Source organism: Malaclemys terrapin, chromosome 2 (assembly GCF_027887155.1).
Source record: "Malaclemys terrapin pileata isolate rMalTer1 chromosome 2, rMalTer1.hap1, whole genome shotgun sequence".
Classification (NCBI taxonomy): domain Eukaryota; kingdom Metazoa; phylum Chordata; order Testudines; family Emydidae; genus Malaclemys; species Malaclemys terrapin.
The window spans coordinates 65,312,179-65,331,756 of record NC_071506.1 but is presented as its reverse complement, the minus strand read 5'-3'; the positions used below and the strand labels follow the sequence as shown (position 1 = coordinate 65,331,756).

The 19,578-nt window shown below is 41.3% G+C and overlaps 1 protein-coding gene across 3 annotated transcripts in view; it reads right to left on the bottom strand.

The window, feature by feature from the left end:
• Positions 1-14,328: 14,328 nt before the first annotated feature.
• Positions 14,329-19,578, bottom strand: part of TOX (thymocyte selection associated high mobility group box) — a 265,158-nt gene continuing 259,908 nt past the window's right edge. For all 3 annotated transcript variants that reach the window (XM_054021071.1, XM_054021073.1, XM_054021072.1), the window contains exons 8-9: positions 17,821-17,972; positions 14,329-16,300 (exon numbers count right to left, since the gene is read on the bottom strand). In XM_054021071.1, coding sequence (XP_053877046.1) covers positions 16,264-16,300; positions 17,821-17,972 — 189 coding nt within the window. In that variant the 3' untranslated portion in view covers positions 14,329-16,263. The remainder of the gene's footprint in view (positions 16,301-17,820; positions 17,973-19,578) is intronic.

Here is a 19,578-nt window from a genome sequence, read left to right as displayed (position 1 = left end):
TTAGGACAGAGTTCCTGGAGACTATCCTGTTTCAATCAGCGCCGGCTCTGGCTTTTTTGCCACCCCAGGCAAAAAAGCCTCCGGCCGCCACCGCCGGCCCGCCCCACGTGGCAGGGGAGGGCGCCAAAGGGGGGAGGACACCGGTGGACAGAGCGCCAGGGGGAGGGTGGCGAGCCCCAGCCGTGGCCCCGCTCTCCCCGGCGGCCGGAGCTGGAGCGCCGCACCGCGCCGCCCCCTTCCAGGTGCCGCCCCAAGCACAAGCTTGGTAGGCTGGTGCCTGGAGCCGGCCCTGGTTTCAATTAACTTCACACCCAGACCACTACTCCAGCCCTACAATGATTATTGCTTTCTTTCATGGGAAAGTAAGAAATGTCAGTTGAAGAGCTGAAAAATCTGGTGAATGTTTTTATATTCTGATGTTGGAGGCTTCAAATACAGAGCAATGGGAAACCCATGCTGAAGCCACAGGTCTGAGCTGGGGAGCAGAGCATAAGGTGAGAGGGGATATACAATGAAGCGGTCAGCACTGCATGAAGGAACTGATGGAACATCTGGAATATTATCATTCCTCAAATTAATTTGTTCTCTTTCCTGATTTTTTCCATTTCTTTTTGATATCTTTTAACTTTCTTTCTCTAATTTTCTTTCTTTCTTTTCATTTCAAAATCTTTATTTGCCTGTTCCAAAGAAGTAACAAAAACCTTTACTTTTTAAATCTGAGGCAAAAACGGTGGCTTTCTACTGGGAAAAAATAGTCATATTTTGTCTCCTGTGAGCACAGATAGAAACAATCAAAACTCATTGGATTCTTGTACTCTTACGAGTTCCCTACTATTCTCAAAACAGTCATTTAAGCTCCGGTAGAAGATTCTATTCTCTAGATTTGGTCCTCTTCTAATTCCTCTAAAGAAAATGAAGTTATTTGAACCTACATTGCTTTGTGAAATAAGCAGCCGAAAAGCTCTACGCTATTTTGTTCTCTCTTTGAAGTAGGACATAAGGAAGTGCATGTGGTAAGTATACAAACACCGCTGGGTGATAAGAAACACAATTAAACCCATGAGTGATAATGAACAGATGCTTCCCTCACACAAATGCTTTTTCATATCAAATGAAATCTGGCTGTAAGATTTTATCAATGCTAAGAGTTTACCGTTACATTTTGAGAAAAATGCGATCTACCTTGACACTGTCCCATCTGGTTATCTCCTCCTCTGGGCTTTTACCTTTGTGGGCATGTTCTTGTTTCTGTTAAACTGATTTTTCCGATCTGGGCAAAATGAAAAACAAAATGGCAGGTGACTTCTTGTGGGTCTTACAATAAACAAATCAAGTGCACATGTACTATCGGATAGAGAGCATTCCTCACTGCTTCTTACTGGCCTTATTACTTCTCTTTAACAACAAGTAAAGCTGACCAATAAAGACAGACACTTGGGTCAAATTGGCTGCAGCCTTTATTAATAATAAATTGAACTAAACTCAGTGCAACCCAAAGCAGTAAGTTCTTGCCAAGTACAGTCTGGACCAGCATGTATTGATAAACTGGACAGCTCTGTGCACCCATTCACCAAGGCTGGCACCATGGGCAAGTCAGACCCAGAGACTACCTGTCTGTCATCCCCCCTGGTATGCTGGGACTTCATGCAGTCACCCCCACCCCCTAATCTGTTATTACTATTATTATTTGCATTGCAGCAGCATCTGATCAAAGCTCAGGACTCATTTTTACTAGGAAGTGTACACACTTACAGCAAACGATCCGATCCAAAGAGCTTACAATCTGTTGTAAATGGGGGGAGGGGCAGTTTGGTGCCGTGGCAAGGGCACTAGGCTGAACTTAGGTTCTTACCCCATCTCTGCCCCTGATCTTGGGCAAATCACTTCACTGCTCTGTGCATCTGTTTCTACTCCCACCCTTGTCCATCTGGTCTGGTTTAAACTGTGAGCATCTCATGGCAGAGAAGGTCTTTTGTTATGTATTTGCAGAGTGCTGATCTTGGTTGGGGTTTCTTGGCACCACTTTGACACTAATAACAATCATAATAATAAATGGTGAAGCCTTACCATATGGATGCTATTGTGGTAATGTCCTGTGCTGTGAGAGCAGGTTACTTTATACAGCTGCTTCTCTGGCTCATGCTTTATTGGAAAAGACACTCTTCAGCTTTGGTTTAAGTCTCTGTGAGGAGGAAAAGATAGAAAGCACATGCACTAACCCCACATGACCTGGGTACACATGCCCAAAATAAGCACCCCACTAGGACACAATAATTCCGGGCAGTCTGGAACAATACTCACACAGGGCATGAAACGAGCCACCAGTCTGACTTACAGAGTGCCTCTTCTCCCAACTGATCCTCTTCTTGGATCGCTCCAGCTACGCCTGTGTGATTCCTGGAATTACTTGTCCTAGTCCTCCAAACAGAATAAACTCTTGTGCTTTTATTTAAGCTGGTGGTGACAGGATTATGACTTAGTAGTGAACCTCCTCATATCCCAGTCATTACCAGCTCTGGTTGCTGTGATGTGAGTCAGATCAGTGGCACAGTGGAATCCCCCTCCTGCCTATCACAGTAAATTTACTGCTTGTGGATACTAATGCTAACTCTATTCCAGTTTTTTATCTAACAGACTCGTAAGTGCATTGGGATCAAGATATCACTATAACAGTAAGTCGCAGTATGAAACAAAACATAAATTAGAAATTACTTATGAGCTGCATAATTTACGTTGATCAGCGTTTTCAAACATAGCCTTTTCATATTATAGAATATATTATAGAATGAAGCATAACTAATATGATGATAATTCACATGGCTGAATATAGTGCTACTGATAATAATAATACTCAGCAGTGGGAAACTGTCAAATGCATAGCCTCAGTTCATAGCCATTATGTTCTTTCATAAGCGGTTTTATTTTATTCCTTCTAGGTTTTGCTTTAACTACTACAATATGCTTGGCACCAGTTACAAAAAAAATCCTATTTTATCTACAAATGTTATGAATTACTGCAGCAAAATCTGTCAAAATTGTATCTTATCTGTTCTACTTGGAAACTAAAACTTCTCCACCCCCACCACACCTGCTAATTCATCTTATCTAATCTGGGCTCTAACTCGATACATGATGAGCAAGAACAAGTCTACAGGTCTTTCTTCTCTGGTGCTTACATCATGGTACCAATTTGTAAGACCCCTCCCCTCAATACATTGTTAGATGTGTCTGAAGACCATATTGGGCCACATTATATGTTTCTCCTTTTCTGCTGGGCACAGAAAAGGGGCAAGGGTATTAAGGTGGCTTTAAGCATGGAGGTGACTAATTCTTAATGGGAAATTAGTTTCGTTACCTGTCATTTTTGTTTCTCATACTAATGCACCCAGTGGACTGGACATCACGCCTTGTGTAGCTTGGCACTGCTAGGAAGTCATCTCAGGCTGTACCTTTGAGGTTTAGATTCCAGCCGGTGGGCCACGGCAGCACTGTCCTGAGGAGGAAGGATAGGGCCTTTGACTTTCTCCACTAGGTCCAGTGCTGGTGGAACTTTCAGCTGTAACACTGTAAATATAGATCTTTATCAGTGCATCCATAAATGGGAGCATCTTCTCCTTATGTTGCACATTAACTGGACTGAAGGTGGCCCTTGCTGAGGGCTAAGAAGGAAGGCTCTGTTTTGAGAACACAAGAAAATGTTCACCTTCTCTTGGAACAGAGCTGGTGCATTGGCTTGTTTGCTGATATTTTGCCTTTCGAAGGATGCTGTTACTTGTGATGCATCAGTCCAACATTGCATTCAACACATTCATTCTGCTTTTGGTTAATGCCTAAGCTCTCCTACACTTAGAAGCCTCTTTCTGGACTTGATTCTATGTGCATTCAAATCAATGGCAAAACTCCCTTTGATTCCAGTGGTACAGGACAGGGCCTTTCTAAGAGATCAGCGTGGATTCAGACCTCTTGAACTGGATGTTTCCCTTAGGAAAAAATTTCTGATTCCTGTTGGAAAAAGTCTGAGTAATTTGAGAGAAACTCCCACTTGTCCTTCCCAAAGGAGCAAAACAGACCATGTGGGAAGATGATTATTCTAAATCTATGCAAATAATTCATATCAAATTATTGATTTGATGAATTGCGCCTCTTTTGCTATTTGGAAATTTACATCACAAGACCAGTTTTCACAATTCTTCACCACAGATTTCAGTTAATAGGTCTCAACCTGTAGCTTGTTCTTGAGAAGTTCATTGCGAGCGGTCAGTATTCAAACTATGTGCTCTTTTGAATGCTCACCCAGGTTACATGATATGTTTATGTTCTCTGGTTGGACATGCATTACTCTTAAAAGGAGTTTTCTTGTGCAAATACTCATGATTACAAATTCAAAAGCCACATATTGTTCCGTATTGACATACTTGTGTTGAACATTCCTGCTATTTTGCAGAACAGTGTGGGGAGGAAGTATGCAAGCTCACACAAAATAATTGGTTTAGCAATTTCATTGAGCTTTGGCAGAGTGTTTTTTACAACATTTAGCCAGCTTTAGATGTTCCTCTTCGAGTCCCTCTGACTCACATATTTGTTTAACACATTATAATCTTAGATCTACAGAGAGAGAAGTGCTGTGAGCCTGAAGCCACTCACTCAGAAGGAGGCAGAGTTGGCGTCAGGGGGAAATACTGCTGCAGTCCAGCAGAAGGAGTCTGAATTTAAGGATAATAAATAGCTATGGCCAGATCTTGCCCAGCTATGATGCCAGGCCTATGTATGAGATATTGATTCTTGACAAAGTATTTGAAAAATTCCTGGTAACTGTAACTGTGGTGCTGGCATCTGGTCTGGATTCCTTTAGGGGAGTAACCATGAAGCGCTATGTCCCGTAATGCTCCTGTTTGCCATGTTTACTATGTAAAATCTTCAGGGTGATATCATTACAAAACTAAACATAGGCTCAACGCTTTCTTCTCGGCCGCTGACTATGTTTGCTTTCATTTCACGTCGCTGGGCCTTGTGATGGCCTTTGCTTAGCTTTTCCTGTGGCTGTGCACTGAGATTTTTTATTTTCCATCATTGCCTTTATGCAGTGACATGGATTAGCCCCAACAGCACCACATGGGGGTTTTTACACAGCCTGATGTTCACTAATTTACAATCTCATGAGTCTCATAACAAGTAAAATAATATGACTATATACATATGAAATCAAGGTCTGACACCCTATTGTGAAATTCCTGCAACCAGTATACTCATTAATGGAAATCCCCTTATTGCATGGAGAGTTCTGTAAAGAGGTTTCTGTTTACATATGCTCAAGTTCGCAGCACATTCAACAGAATCATACAGAGAAAAGGGACCTTGCTTGTTCCTTTGCTCCTGTTCATTCCCAATCCAGCCACATTGCTTTACTCTGGGGGGAGGGACAGCAATTTTTGATTTATGTTTTTAACCTTTTTAAATTAGATTTAGCCGTCAGCATCGTACATCCTGGACCCAGTGTCCAGCCCAAGTAAGGGCCTGGGATGCTGGGTGTCTCCATAGGAATCCTCTCTCTCCAAGCCTCAGAGTGGCTCAACTGCCTTCATGTGACAGCCATTTCTTTCCAATGGCTGAAGTAGTCCTCTGGCCTTTTCCCTGGCTCAACTCTGCCTTGCCTCCAGCCAGCTCCCGGAACAATACCAGAAGATCCCACAGAGCTGGAACAACCTCTGTGCTGCCTCCTCAAAGCCAAACTTGCACATCACACAGCCACATGGGTTTCGGGGCCAGAGCAGCATCCGTGACTCCAGGGATGGGCTGGATTTGCCCGTCAGAGCTATTAGGGGTTTCCAGCACTGCATGCTCTCCTGCTTTCACACACTAAACATATTCGCCAAAGTAATGCCATCAGGCCAGAAAAGCAAGAGAAAGGGCTTGCATCATTATGTTTGACAGAGCATATCTGCTACCAAGGCTGGCTGCCGGCACCAGCGCAGCAAGCTGGTGCTTGGGGCGGCGAATGGAAAGGGGCAGCACGTCTGGGTCTTCGGCGGCAATTCAGTGGCGGATCCCTTGGTCCCTCTCGGAGGGAAGGACCTGCCACTGAATTGCCACCGAAGAATGAAGCAGCGCAGTAGAGTGACGCCGAAGTACTGCCAATCACGGCTTTTTTTTTTTTTTTTCGCCGCTTGGGGGGGCAAAAACGCTGGTGCCGGCCCTGCCTGCTACTTATGCAGAAATTGAAATGATCATAACTAACCTCATGGAAAATTGCACACACACGAAGGTTGTGTGAAAAGATACATGCATCAAATGTATAAAGTAATTTTAACACACTTTTGTGACATAAATTCCCTTTAAGAGGACTCATCAGCCACATTCTGGTAGGAGCACTTATTTGATGACAGGAATGACGATGATTAAAGTATTAGACACTAGCAAAACTTTCCCACTTCTGCAAAAAATGTTAAATCCAAGCCCTGAGGCAAAAACATTAAAAATAGGCATTTTTTTGTATGAAACCATTTGTACAAATGAAACTAATAGGTTTTAGCTAAACCATCTGTTGGTGGAGAGGCATTAAAATGTGAAGTCACGTATGGAAGCCTCAGAGACTGCTTTTGACTGCTAAACATTAAAAACAGAAAATCCTGTTTCTTTCCCCTCATTTATCCGTGGTTCCATACACTCACCAGAGTGCATGTTCAGGCCAATTAGCTTTGCATTGGCAACTAAGATTATCCTTGTTTGCAGTGCTGTCTTTGCATGAAGGTTTGTGCTCCCAAAAATGCAAGCCAAATTCATTTCTGGAAACTGTTCAGTGTGCTGGGGTTGGGAGGCGGGGCAGGGTTGGGGGAAGGGGGAGAAGAGCAGTTTAGGAGGGTTTTCCCCTTAAATAAACCTCCACAGGAAACTAGTACACAGAATGACACTCACTTTTGCTTTTTCTGTTCTTGTAAAACCACGCTGTGAAACCCAAAGTTAAAATAGTACGAGTTACTGTAGTACATGAGATGATTTGTGTTTAACAGGAATTAACCAACAACTACAGCATCACTTCACTTCCTGTCCTAACTGGGGGGGCAAATTCTGATATCTTTACATAAGGCCAGATAGTTACCCCTTGACCTGCCTGGATTGTCTTCTGTCCAAGGTCTAGATCATGCAACCCTTCCCTGTAAAGATCGCCCTTCCTCCCACATGTGGAGGATCAGCTGCCTCCTTGGCACAATCTCCCCTTACTCCAGAAAGTGCTATGCAGGACTGATATTTGCACAAGGCACAAAGAATTTGCATCTTGCTTTCAGGTGGCAGCTCTGTTTTGGAATTGACAGCTGGGCCAGTCCTATTCAGCCAACAGGAATACCTCACTCTTCCTGGAACACATGCACCTATTGAATCATACAGGCTTGAGAATATGTGTACTGTTTCTTTAAATCTATAGCAGGAAGCCAAGTAAAAAGTAAGTTTGGGGGAATTCTAGGCAGAAGCTCTAAGTGAAGCAACGAGCAAGAGTAGATCCAGTGTTGCCAACACCCATGATTTAGTTTTGAGTTCAATGAGATTTGATGTTTAATTTAAAGTCCAAGCACCTGGGGACAAGTGATTACCTGAGAATCACAGTTTCCATTTTTTTTCTTTTAAAGTGACACTTCTAGCCCTCAGAGTTGCAGAGAAAAGCTTGAAAATGTCATTTGATTGCATCTTAAAGCTTAAAAAAACCAGGAGGCAAAGAAATAGACCCACCCATTTATTTTTTTTTAAATCTCATGATTTTAAGTCAATCTCATGATTTTTCGGGGTGGGGTCCAACTCAGATTTTTGAACGTTTGGGGTTGGCGATGCTCTACCACTGTTTGTTTCTTTCTTTTTTCTTAATCAAGTTTTTTAAGATGAAGAGAAGACGTGTAGCCTAGTGACTAAAGTAGGGGACCTCGGAACTCTTGGATTCTGACCAAGTCTGCCACTAAATTGCTCTGTGACCTTTTGCCCTAAACACTGCAGTGCTCTCAGTTTATCCTTCATCCTCAGGGTGCTGTAAAGCTTAGCTCCTTAATATTTAATGGCTTACAGATCTTTGAACCAAAGGAGCTATTGAAATATCAAGTACCACTGTGCTAATTATACTGTTGAATACCCTTTGTTTATTTTTGAATGTATGTTGGAACGTCACATTCATATTTAAACAGTGATCAAATAGGAATCAGGAAAAAAAATTGCTCCATTAAGAAGTGGGGCATAGCCACCTAAATTCCCCTAATATAAGTACTGCATTCACAGGAGTATTACAGACTTTGCAAAGACACAAACTGCCGACTTTGTTGCTAGTGTAACTAACAAAAAGGTCAGAAGTTTGTGTCTTTGCAAAGTCTGTAATACCCCTGTTGCTTTGCAGATTTGGCATGTAGCTAATATGTAAATGAACATATCTTGGCTGTTACAATTTTTTCCCCTCAGGAACAGACAGAAGAATGGTCCACTTTAGTTCTACTGGCACCGGGCAGCTCAGAAAATTCTGATTCTTGCAACCAAAATATGTAAGAACCAACTATTAACAAAAGTTTATTTTTAAAAATTGGAGCCATTTATTGTTGGGATATTGGGGAAACCTGTTTAAAACACCATCTAAAACACAATAATTGGTGACCTCATAGCTTTATAGATTTTAAGACCATGCAGGAACATTACAATAATTGTATCTGACCTGCTGCAGCATTCTGGCCATCGGATTTCACCCAGTAATTCAATCATTGAGCCCAATATCTTGGGGCTGAACTAGAGCAGATCTCTTAGAAAGGCATCCAGTCTTGATTTAAAGACTCCACATGGTAGAGAATCTATCACAGCCCATGATAAGCTCTTCCAATAGCTAATTTCCCTTAGAGTTAAAAAATTGCATTTTATGTCCAGTTTGAAATGTTCTGATTTCAACCTCCACGCATGTTGTTATGAACCCTTTGGCTCTGCCTGCTGTGGGCATACCATATCTACTGGCCATAGCTATCCTAACTAGTCTTCTGGCTGACAGCCTGGAAAATGCTAGCGTTCTAAGGGTTACTGGATTACAATTGTTCTTTGCATACAAAATTCACATCTGTTCTGACAACTTATTTCAGCCTGATGCAACTTGAAAAGGTCGAGATTAATCCCAGCAAATCAGAGTTCTATTGGAAAGGCCAAATCAACTTTAATTGTAACACATTGGTATTGATATTGGCATTTAGCTGCAGTGGAATAGTATTCATTCCATTGGCCTTATTTGTTTGATTCTGAGCTATCAGTTATCGTCTATAACAAACGCTAAACTGCCTTTTCAGTGACATCAAAAAAACCCAACAACCTATATTTTTCCTTTTACAGCTTTCCACTGACCCAAGATATACTATGTGTATGTTTTACGACTTTTGTTTATCTGCAGGCTGGGAAAGAATTGTAGATGAAAACCTTGGCTCATTTTATAAAGATTAATGGTGTTGTCTATACTTCTGCACATCATACTACTGTGTTGTCTTTATCCATGATGGCCCACAGTGCATGTGCAAAAGCCTGAAGAAGCATTAATTTTGGAATTGTGTCTCTTATAAACCTTTGATCAAGGATTCTGACAGTTTTAAAAACTCTTTGCATATAACAGTTGCAACCTGTGGTTTGTCTGTGTTCATGAGATGACTAACAGCATTACCCACTCTCTACATGTGGGCCATGTTCTTCTAGCACCTTTCTAACCACCTACTGGCTTCCGGTATCTGTTATCAGCTCAGCCATCAGCCATAAACTGACATTTCAGCTTTCAGAACCCAAAAAAGTGACAGGAGGGGCAAAAGAGACAGAGAGCGAGAGAGAAAAGGAGAGACTCATTTGGCAATACTGTGCTTTTGCTATTTGGCCTGGAGAAAGCTACTCAAAGTAGTATAAGATTGTTTAGTAACAGCTGGCAAGCACCCGGGTGTGAGCCTGATTTTCAGATATGACAGGCACTTACAGGAATGTTGCCAGATACAGCTGTTTAAAGACTTAATAAACAGCAAGTCAATACTAATCTTTGCCAAATTAATCTTTTCCTTGACAGCCCATCAGAGCAATTATGCTCGGGCTCATTGTAAACACACAACTGTCAGTGTGCGAGGCTCCGATCTGCAGTATACTGTAGATTTGTGCACAGAGCCTTTTTTCAGAACAGGAAGCTTTTTTTTCCCTATTTTATTTTTCTAACTACCTATGTTTTTCCTTGCATTGGATCAGCGGGAATGAAATTTGCCTTATAAAGTATCTTTCCCAGCAAACCCTTAATAGAATGTGAAATGTTGACAGTTGTAGGATCCATGTGGCTGTACATTTACGAGTAGGTTTCTTTAAGTAGGCAGTTACCATGACAGATTCTGAAATGTTCCAAGTCATCCTTCTCACTTGTCCCCTCATCCTGGCCAGGTCTGTTTTCAATGACAACTTATTGCCTTTTACAAGTCATCAGAAGAGAAATGGTTGTTAATTTGCTTTAATGGAAGAAATGATCTCTGTCAGTGTCAGTTATTTTGATATCAAAGTTGGATGCCTTTGCCATGTTTGCATTATTTATCTTAGTTGTATTTTTGTAATTGATAGGTTGGTTTTGCTCCTGTATTCTTTACCTGTCACTTGGCTCTACACATGTGACTTAGCTGAGCTGAATCTATGGAGTAAGAACTACATATGAGTTGTGATTTGTTGTGCTGCTGGATAATAGCAAACCAAAGCAAACATGACTTTGGAAAGGATTGCAAATTCTGTAATACGGGAGTGTTGATACAAAGCAAGGGCTCCATCCTTTGAGGTACTGAGTGCATCCTTTGAGGTGCTGAGAGCCCTCCCCTCCCACTAACTTCAGGGACTCAGCAGCGTGAGAGATACGAGTTTTATGTTTTCTTCTATTGCCAGAAGAATCAAAGAGACTAAATAAATCAAATACTTAGCTTGGTGAGTGAGTGTGTGTGTGTGTGTGTGTGTGTGTGTGTGTGTGTAATGTATTAAAAAGGAGGTCAAGCTTAAGGTCGATTGGTGTGTTCCATACAGCTACTTCTTGCTATCACTCTTCACTCTGTCAGCCACCTCACTGGCATTGTCCCCCTGTTCCCTCAGAGCATGTGAAGGGCACTCCATGGGGTTGGGATATGTATGGGAGGGGTGAGTATTAAGCAGATAGGGCCAGGTAGTTGGTAGCCCAGCGCTGGATAGGGGCTGGTTGATGTGCATTGTCCCCTCACCAGCTCTGCAGCGATTCTGTAGGAAAGATAAGCATGGTGCTGTTTTACCTTCCCAGTGAAGGCCCCTTCTGTTGGAGTCAGCAAATGGGATGTGGGGGTTGCTCTGGGGCATGGATACACAAAGCCCTACTGTAGATGGCCCTGGCCCCTTATGCATCCAGCCAGACCTGCTGGCTTTGGAAAAATGAGGGGAGAGAAACTCTACAGTGGGTTCCTCACAGTGTTTCCCTCTCCTCCCATGGGATTTACTGTGGGAGGTATCAATCAGGCCCATTATTTGTTAAAACCCCCATTGATTTCAATGAGAGCAGGACTGGGACCCTAGTGGGCAGTGTGTCTCCAGGATGTATTGGGCAATTGCAAGTGGTGAATTCCAAAGGTTTTCCTTCTGGTAGCTCTTCCATACCTTGGGGACAATCAGATGGAGCTCATGTGTTACTATCGTCCTGGCCAGGTCTGTTTTCAATGACAATTTATTGCCTTTTACAAGTCATCAGAATGGAAATGGTTGTTAATTTGCTTTAATGGAAGAAATGATCTCCGTCAGTGTCTGTTATTATGATATCAAAGTTGGATGCCTTTGCCATGTTTGCATTATTTATCTTAGTTGTATTTTTTTAATTGATAGGTTGTTTTTATTCCTGTATTCTTCACCTATCACTTGGCTCTACACATGTGCCTTAGCTGAGCATTCTTGAGCTGGAGGAAAGGTTGCAACACCATAGACTTCCATGGAATTTCACCTGCTGCCAGGGCTGATTTTGACCCTGGGCCTCCATCTTCTGGATGCCTGCTGTTGACCCTTTATATCTGCTAACATGCAGTTGAAAAAAGTATCAGGTAACTCTTTGCAGATAGTAACCAGACATTGCTTCTTCTGAGATCAGCCATGAAAAGATACCATTGCAGCTTCAATGCTAGATCTTTCCTCTGGAACTAAGGCCGGATGGGCACAGGGATCTTACATCGATCCAGTTTGTTCACTCCAAGTGCAGTGATTTAACTATATTGAATTGAAGTGCATTGACACAGCTTTGTTATGTTGGTTTAAGGTATGTTCGTTGCTAATCATTGCATCCACACAGTTCTGTGCTCCTTCAAATTAACTGCTAAGTGTTTTGAGCAGATTTCCCATATTGCAATGTTCTACCACTCAGCTCTATGATTTGTGATTTTTCTTGTGGTGCATTGTGGGATGGACATCTATCAGAAACTATAAGAATTCTGGCCCTGAGAGTTCATACTAACAAACTCCCATGATTCCTCTCTTGGCATCCACTAATATATGTTCAGTCCCAGGTCTTCTCCACATGGGACGAACATATAGCTCTCCAAAGAGAGAAATCAAGGCCAGAACTTTTAAAGATGTCCACTTGAAGGCTTGTGGGGCATGGCTGCTATAATAGGTATGTGAACTCCCTATTACCTGGTACTGAAAAAAGGCACTCGGCTGCCTGCCAGCATTTAAACCAAGAAGTGACATCTGGTCAAAATGACCCTGGAGCAGTGGAGGGCACACAAGGACAGGTTGACCTGCATGTGAAGTGATGCAACATGGGAAAGTAGCAGAATAGTTAGGAGTGTGTCCACATGAACCTTAAAATGAACACACTCATGACACAATGGATTCACTCCTGTTCCTAGGACGATTACTTATTGCAACTCATAGACTCATAGACTCATAGACATTAAGGTCAGAAGGGACCATTATGATCATCTGGTCTGACCCCCTGCATGCTGCAGGCCGCAAGACCCTTCCCTGTACTCTACCGTTGAAGTCCCCAGTCCTGTGTTTTAGTGACTTCAATCGGCTGAGACCCTCCTGCTAGTGATCCCTGCCCCATGCTGCGGAGGAAGGCGAAAAACCTCCAGAGGCTCAGCCAATCTACCCTGGAGGAAAATTCCTTCCCGACCCCAAATATGGCGATCAGTAATACCCCGAGCATATAGGCAAGAGTCTCTAGCCTGACCCTTGTTGGCCATTATGTTGTTCATGTACCATTGCTTGGTTTTCCTTGGCTACTATGTTTTATCATTAAACCATTCCCTCCATAAACTTATCCAACTTAATCTTAAAACCAGACAGGTCCGTCGCCCCCACCGTTTCCCTCGGAAGGCCGTTCCAATATTTCACCCCTCTGACGGTCAGAAACCTTCGTCTAATTTCTAGCCTAAACTTCCCCCCGGCCAGTTTGTATCCATTCGTTCTCGTGTCCACATTAGTACTAAACTGGAATAATTCCTCTCCCTCCCTTGTATTAACCCCTCTGATATATTTAAAGATAGCAATCATATCCCCCCTCAGCCTTCGCTTTGTCAGACTAAACAACCCAAGCTCCTCTAATCTCTTTTCATACGACAGGTTTTCCATTCCTCTGATCATCTTAGTCGCCCTTCTCTGCACCCGTTCCAGTTTGAGTTCATCTTTTTTAAACATTGGAGACCAGAACTGCACACAGTACTTCAAATGCGGTCTCACCAGCGCCTTATACAACGGAAGCATGACCTCCCTATCTCTACTAGATATACCTCGCCTAATACATCCCAAGACCGCATTGGCTTTTTTCACCGCCACGTCACATTGCCGACTCATAGTCATCCTGCGGTCCACAAGAGGCCAAATAAATTGGTTTAAAAACAGGTTGCATGTGGACTCAAGGCATTTCAAGGTGAACGCCATGTAGACAAGATAAACACTGATGCTCTTTCTGAAGGCCAGGGCCTACCACAGTTGCAGGCACAGAATTCCCATTGAAGTCAATGTGAACTAGTAATGTTCTTGAAGTTAAACATGGGCTTAACTGCTTTGTTGGATTGGGGCCAGAGTGCTCAGCATGTTGTAGGTTCAAGCTCTTAAAGACTAAGACCAAGTAGCGGTGATTTCATACAGAATAAGTATTTTATTCATGATGTATTTTTATTTACATTAATTTTTGCTTGTATTTTGAATTCTGCTTGGATATTGTAATTAACAACTTTTATACCTTTTCTGCACAGCTGCTCTAAAAAGATTAAGGTAACACAGATCTTTCCCATACAAGAAAAAATCTGCCTGTCATAGTTATAGCTGACTTTTCCCGTCCCAATAATTATCTTCTCATTTTAGAACTGATGAGAATGGAAAATGTAGTTTATTATAATATAATAAATAGAAGACATTGGGTAATTAGCAGTGCTGGTATATTTCTAAAGTACTAAACAGACAAACAATAAACTGTGAACTTAATCACGAGTTCTTATACAGTTTCAAGACAGGAAAATTAGAGCTCTCAGCTACAGTCATTTGAGTAATCACATCTGATCTGCATTATTTATTAGTTATTACATGCTCAAGTGATTCAGGTTGTACATTGCCTAAAATCATTCCAAAACAAGCATACTGTACCTTTTGTTTTTTAAAAATGTTGACTGGATTACACAATATATATTGAATCAGAACTGTTATTTTTATTTCACATAGGAAATACAAATCAGTGGTATTCATCATCAATTGGACAGGCATCCCAGTTGACATCCCACAGTAATATGTTTTCCTAGCAATCCCTGATTTAAAACCTTGAGAATGTTCTATTTTGGCTTTCTTACTCTTTATCCTACTGCCTTGTTACTCACCTCACATTTTAGTAAGTATTTGCGATACCCTCCTCAAGCTCAGAGCAAAGTCACTCATCTCTTATTACAAGACCTATTGCCTTCATGATTTGTTAACTTTTCCAGTTTATTTATTTTTATTTCATTTGACTGATTAACCAAAACTGATTGAGCTCCAAGAGGCAGCATTTAACAGACGGTGCCTTTCGGTTTATTTAGCCTTGTTGGCTTATGAGTTCATTTTGGGCAACTCCCTGTTACAATGCATTAAGAAGGGAAGTACTTAAAATATCTTTTTTTTTTTTTCCATTTTCCACCAGCCAAAGAAATGCAGAAATAAATGTTGGGTACTTTCATCTTCTGCCAGAAAATGCAGGTTTGGCTTGATTCATGTCATTGAAAAACTAAATAAAATATTCACATCAGTTGTGAATAATTTTTTGCCAGCAAAAGTTAACGCAAAGAAACCTCTTTAAAATGCTAACAAATTTACTTACAAACACCTATATTTATTATTTCATAAATAGGCGCAACAGGTTCCATTAAAAAAAGATTAAATACAGACACAGTATGAAGAAACAATAATACATAGCCATATGTAAAGATTATAATTTAGCTGTCTCCAATCTGTTTCTGCATCTAATAAAATATCAGGTAAGCATTTGGCAGTTTTATACATAAAAGGACTTAATTGATGTTTACTAACCATTACACGTAAAGTGATTTTTTAAAAAAAAGCATTTTTAGGCAGTATAAAATAAATGTGTTTGTGCTCTTTCCCAAGACTAGTTTTTTTCACCCTTTTATCTATTTAATGAGACAAAGCCAATATTTTTAATTAACACCATTTGGGAATACTATTTTTTCCAAATACTTTGAAAATATAGAACTATTAGTCAGTTGTTTAAAAATGAAGTAAAAATATGAATGTTTGCCAATTTAACCCCTATTGTGAGCCAGTTTCAATTACAATTAGCTACAAAAACATTCACATTTTATACTCTAGGAGAGTGTAACATAGATGCTATTTACAAACTTGCTATGACTGCTACATCAAGCCATTTAAAAAGTCTTTAGTAGTTTCATATAAACACCCATTATGAAAACCAATGGAAAATCCAGGACTTTTATCTACAGTTGCTAAGGCAGTTACTAGCGCAGCACTTCACAGCAAAAACCAACATAAAATCTGAGTAGTCCAATTTTCCTTCAGGAAAGAAGAAAAGCAATGTCCGTTAAAGGATCTCTGAGAAAAAAAATAAAATAAAATAAAAAAAGAAAGAAAGAAGCAAGACTATTTTTTCCAGAGTGGGTGACCCACAAGCTCAAATAGTCCTAAGTGCTTAGCAACTTGTATTTTCTAATAAAATGCAGAACTGCCTTGACTGCATAAAGCAATCCGTGATGAAAAGACTTCCCTGCAATCCTCAACGGAAAGGAGAGGTTTTCCAGATTTTCAGGTAAGGTACAGTGCTTTGTCCCTCTGCATGCCCCTGTTCAAAAAGAAATAGAGCAAACACTTTTTAAACCTGTCAAATTTTTATTAGTTCTACCACCCCTCAAGAAAGAAACTTGTCATATTTCGGGCGTCACTAGTTTGCGTCTCCCACTGAAGTACTGGTTGCACTGCTCTAACAAAAATAATAAAAATACTAACCATAATTTGTACCTCCATAGCATGACTGGAGAATCACCAAGTGCATTACCTATGTGACTGAAATAACCTCCCAGCACCCAGTGAGGTAGGGAAATGTTTTGATCCCCATTTTTCAGATAAGGAAACTGAGGTGCAGAAAGATGAAGTGACTTGCTCAAGATGACACAGGAAGGTTGCGGAAGAGGCAAGCACAGAACTATTGTTTCCTGGCTCCCACGGGGGGCCTTCAGCCAAGGTTCTCTCTGTACATAGATCTCCACCTTCTTGTACAGGGGTGTGTATGATGTGAAGAGGGGCTGTAAGCAGCCTCTGCAGTGGGGAGGCATGCCAGAGGCTGAGAAGGGCCAGGCTAGGGGTCTGAGTATATTAGGCACAGTAACTACCTGCTGAAGACTGACTGGGAATCCATACAAAAGGTAAGACAGCTATTAGCAACATTCCTCCTTGAATTGCCTCCCCCCCACACACATGTCGGGGATTCCTGGAGTAGCCTGAGGAGTCTGTCATCATGGCTCCATTGGAGTTGTGCTGCATGGGATCTAGCAGAGAGGGTCTGAAGGGGCACCATGGTAGAGGTATAGTGCTTCTGTGTGGATGACACTGTGGGTATGTCTACACAGCAAAGAAAAACCTGCGTCTGTCCCGAGCCAGCTGACTTGGGCTGGGACTGTGGGGCTGTTTCATTGCTTTGTAGAGTTCCAGGTTTGGGCTGGAGCCCGAGCTCTGGAACCCTCCCACCCTGCAGGGTCCTACAGCCTGAACTCCAGCCTGAGCCCAGAAGTCTACACAGCAATGAAACAGCCCTGCAGACTGATCCCAGTGAGCCCGAGTCGGGTGGTGGGGTTTTTTTTGCTGTGTAGACACACCCTGTGTCTCTGTTGAATCCCCTGAGATTCATTCTTTTCTGTTCTGATACCAAGGCCCATCACTATAATATCTGAGCATCATGGCACTTGTTCCACTGGGCGAAAAATTCCACCCAGTGATGGAAGAATTTGTAAGAAAATTCTATGAGGGGAGACTTGTGACATTTCCCTCTTAGCACAGCCCTGATCAAGCAGGAAGGAGTGATCTGTCCCTCCCAATCTTACCTTTTAATGATCAAATTGCAGTTCTCTGGCAAATTTAAGTTTTCCAGAAGTAAAATGCACTTATTTGAGAGCAATCTTTAACTGTATGTGTTAAGCACTTGCTTTCATACAGTAATTCAACTACTGAATAAACACAGCACCAATACAGATGCCCTTCTAAAAAAAATCAGTAGAGAAACAGGCAACAGAGCTATTTCCCACCCCCTGCCAAACATTTGTGTCATAAAGGTTGCTCAACACCAGGTGGCATTCATTGGCTGCTTACCCATTACTGCAGTAGTCATTATTCCAGTCCACAGTCTGTGCTGGAGGATTTCTGCACCCTGAACGAACATACTCCATTGCTTGGGTAACAACTTGTGCAGCTGTAGATGTAGGGTTGATGATATTCTGATAATCAGGCTGAAGAGTAAATCCCTGTAAGAAAAAGGAAGCCAATACAATGTACAATAAACGAAGCAGTAGTTTAGGTGCAAAAATCTTTTAAAAGTAGCATGTGCAGAACAAAATATCAGAGTCCTTTTCCTTGTATTTATACTCTGAATTGGCAAACTTAAAACAGGCAGAAAACGTGTGTGGGTATTTTTTATTTTTTAAAAACCTTTCCTTGATTTTGGAAACAAACAAAACAAAACAAAACACACCAAATTGTTAGATAACACACAGTTATAGTATGGAACTAAGAGCCATGGAACAGAAACAATTTAAAGCTAAGAGGACAACTCAATCAACTCGGGGGAAAATAAAGTCTGTTTGCTTCTTAGAGCTTGCATTTTGATTAAACTAAGGATACACTAGTAGTTAATTCCCAGAATATGCAACAGAATCTTTTTGAAGGATGCAGGCAGCAGGTGGCTGAGTGTTTTATTAGACTACACCTATTCACATATTGTTCTCTAAACCCTTTTTCTTCGTTCAGTCACAAAGGGACCATCTGCTTCTTCTTTTATTTGTACTTCTTTCTCAACTAAACAAAAATTCAACCAAAGCTTTTTAACAGTTGGGCAACTAATGTAGTGAAAGCTATTTGAAACCAAGGAGAGGAGAAAACAAACGGAGAATGGAAATAAATGTATTTTTTTTTAAATGAAATATTTAGTAATTGAAAAGAGATAAAGGTTTTTGGCATATTCTTTCAATATAGTAGCGTGTTTAAATGTTGTCTTTCAAAACTAGCAGAGTTGTTAGAATTTCAAGGGCACCAGGTATTGATTTACTATACCAAGTTTATCCTAAATAAACATAAAGAATGTTTCTATAAAGTTAGAAATACTTCATAGTTTAGAACATATGAATGCAGTATGAAACCAACCAGTGGTTGCTGGAAAAAAAATGGAGACCAAACTCAGTGCTGGGGCAAGCAGGTATAATTCCCTTTGAAGTCAATAGAAGGTGCACTGCTAAAGCAAAGGCTGAATTTGGTCTAAAATATTTAGTTTGAAAATCCACTCTTTCTGGCCAGAGTTCATGTATGGCACGCCTGTGACTAAATGCATGACTTTTCAGTTGTATTTGTTAGTTTAAGTGGTTTGTATGTGGTTGCTTTATATACACTTTGTAGTAGGAGAGGCTGCTAGGGAGATTTATTTCCTGTTTCTGGTTTAATAACTGAGCCATGTTGTTTTTTTCAAAAAGAAAGAAAGAAAAATTGTAGCTTCTGTTAGGCCCCTAGGAATGAGCCTCCTTTAAAAACAAAATGAACAAAATGTCACTTCCCTCCTCTAATCACTCCACTGGCCCCCATTTTTCACTGCATTATATTCAAGTTTCTTAGTCTTATCTTCAAAGCCTTTTAGACCTCTGTCCCCCCCACACTTATCTGCTGTTATGACTTATCATGTCCACCAATCACTCTATTAAAAATGCTAGCCTTGATCACCAACTTATCCACTTCTCCTACAACCTTCTTCAGACCTTCTTCCACACTGCCTCCTATGCATAGTATCAGGGCCGGCTCTGGCTTTTTTGCCTGGGGAGGCAAAAAAGCCTCCTGCCGCCCCCCCCCCCCCCCCCCCCGCCGGGG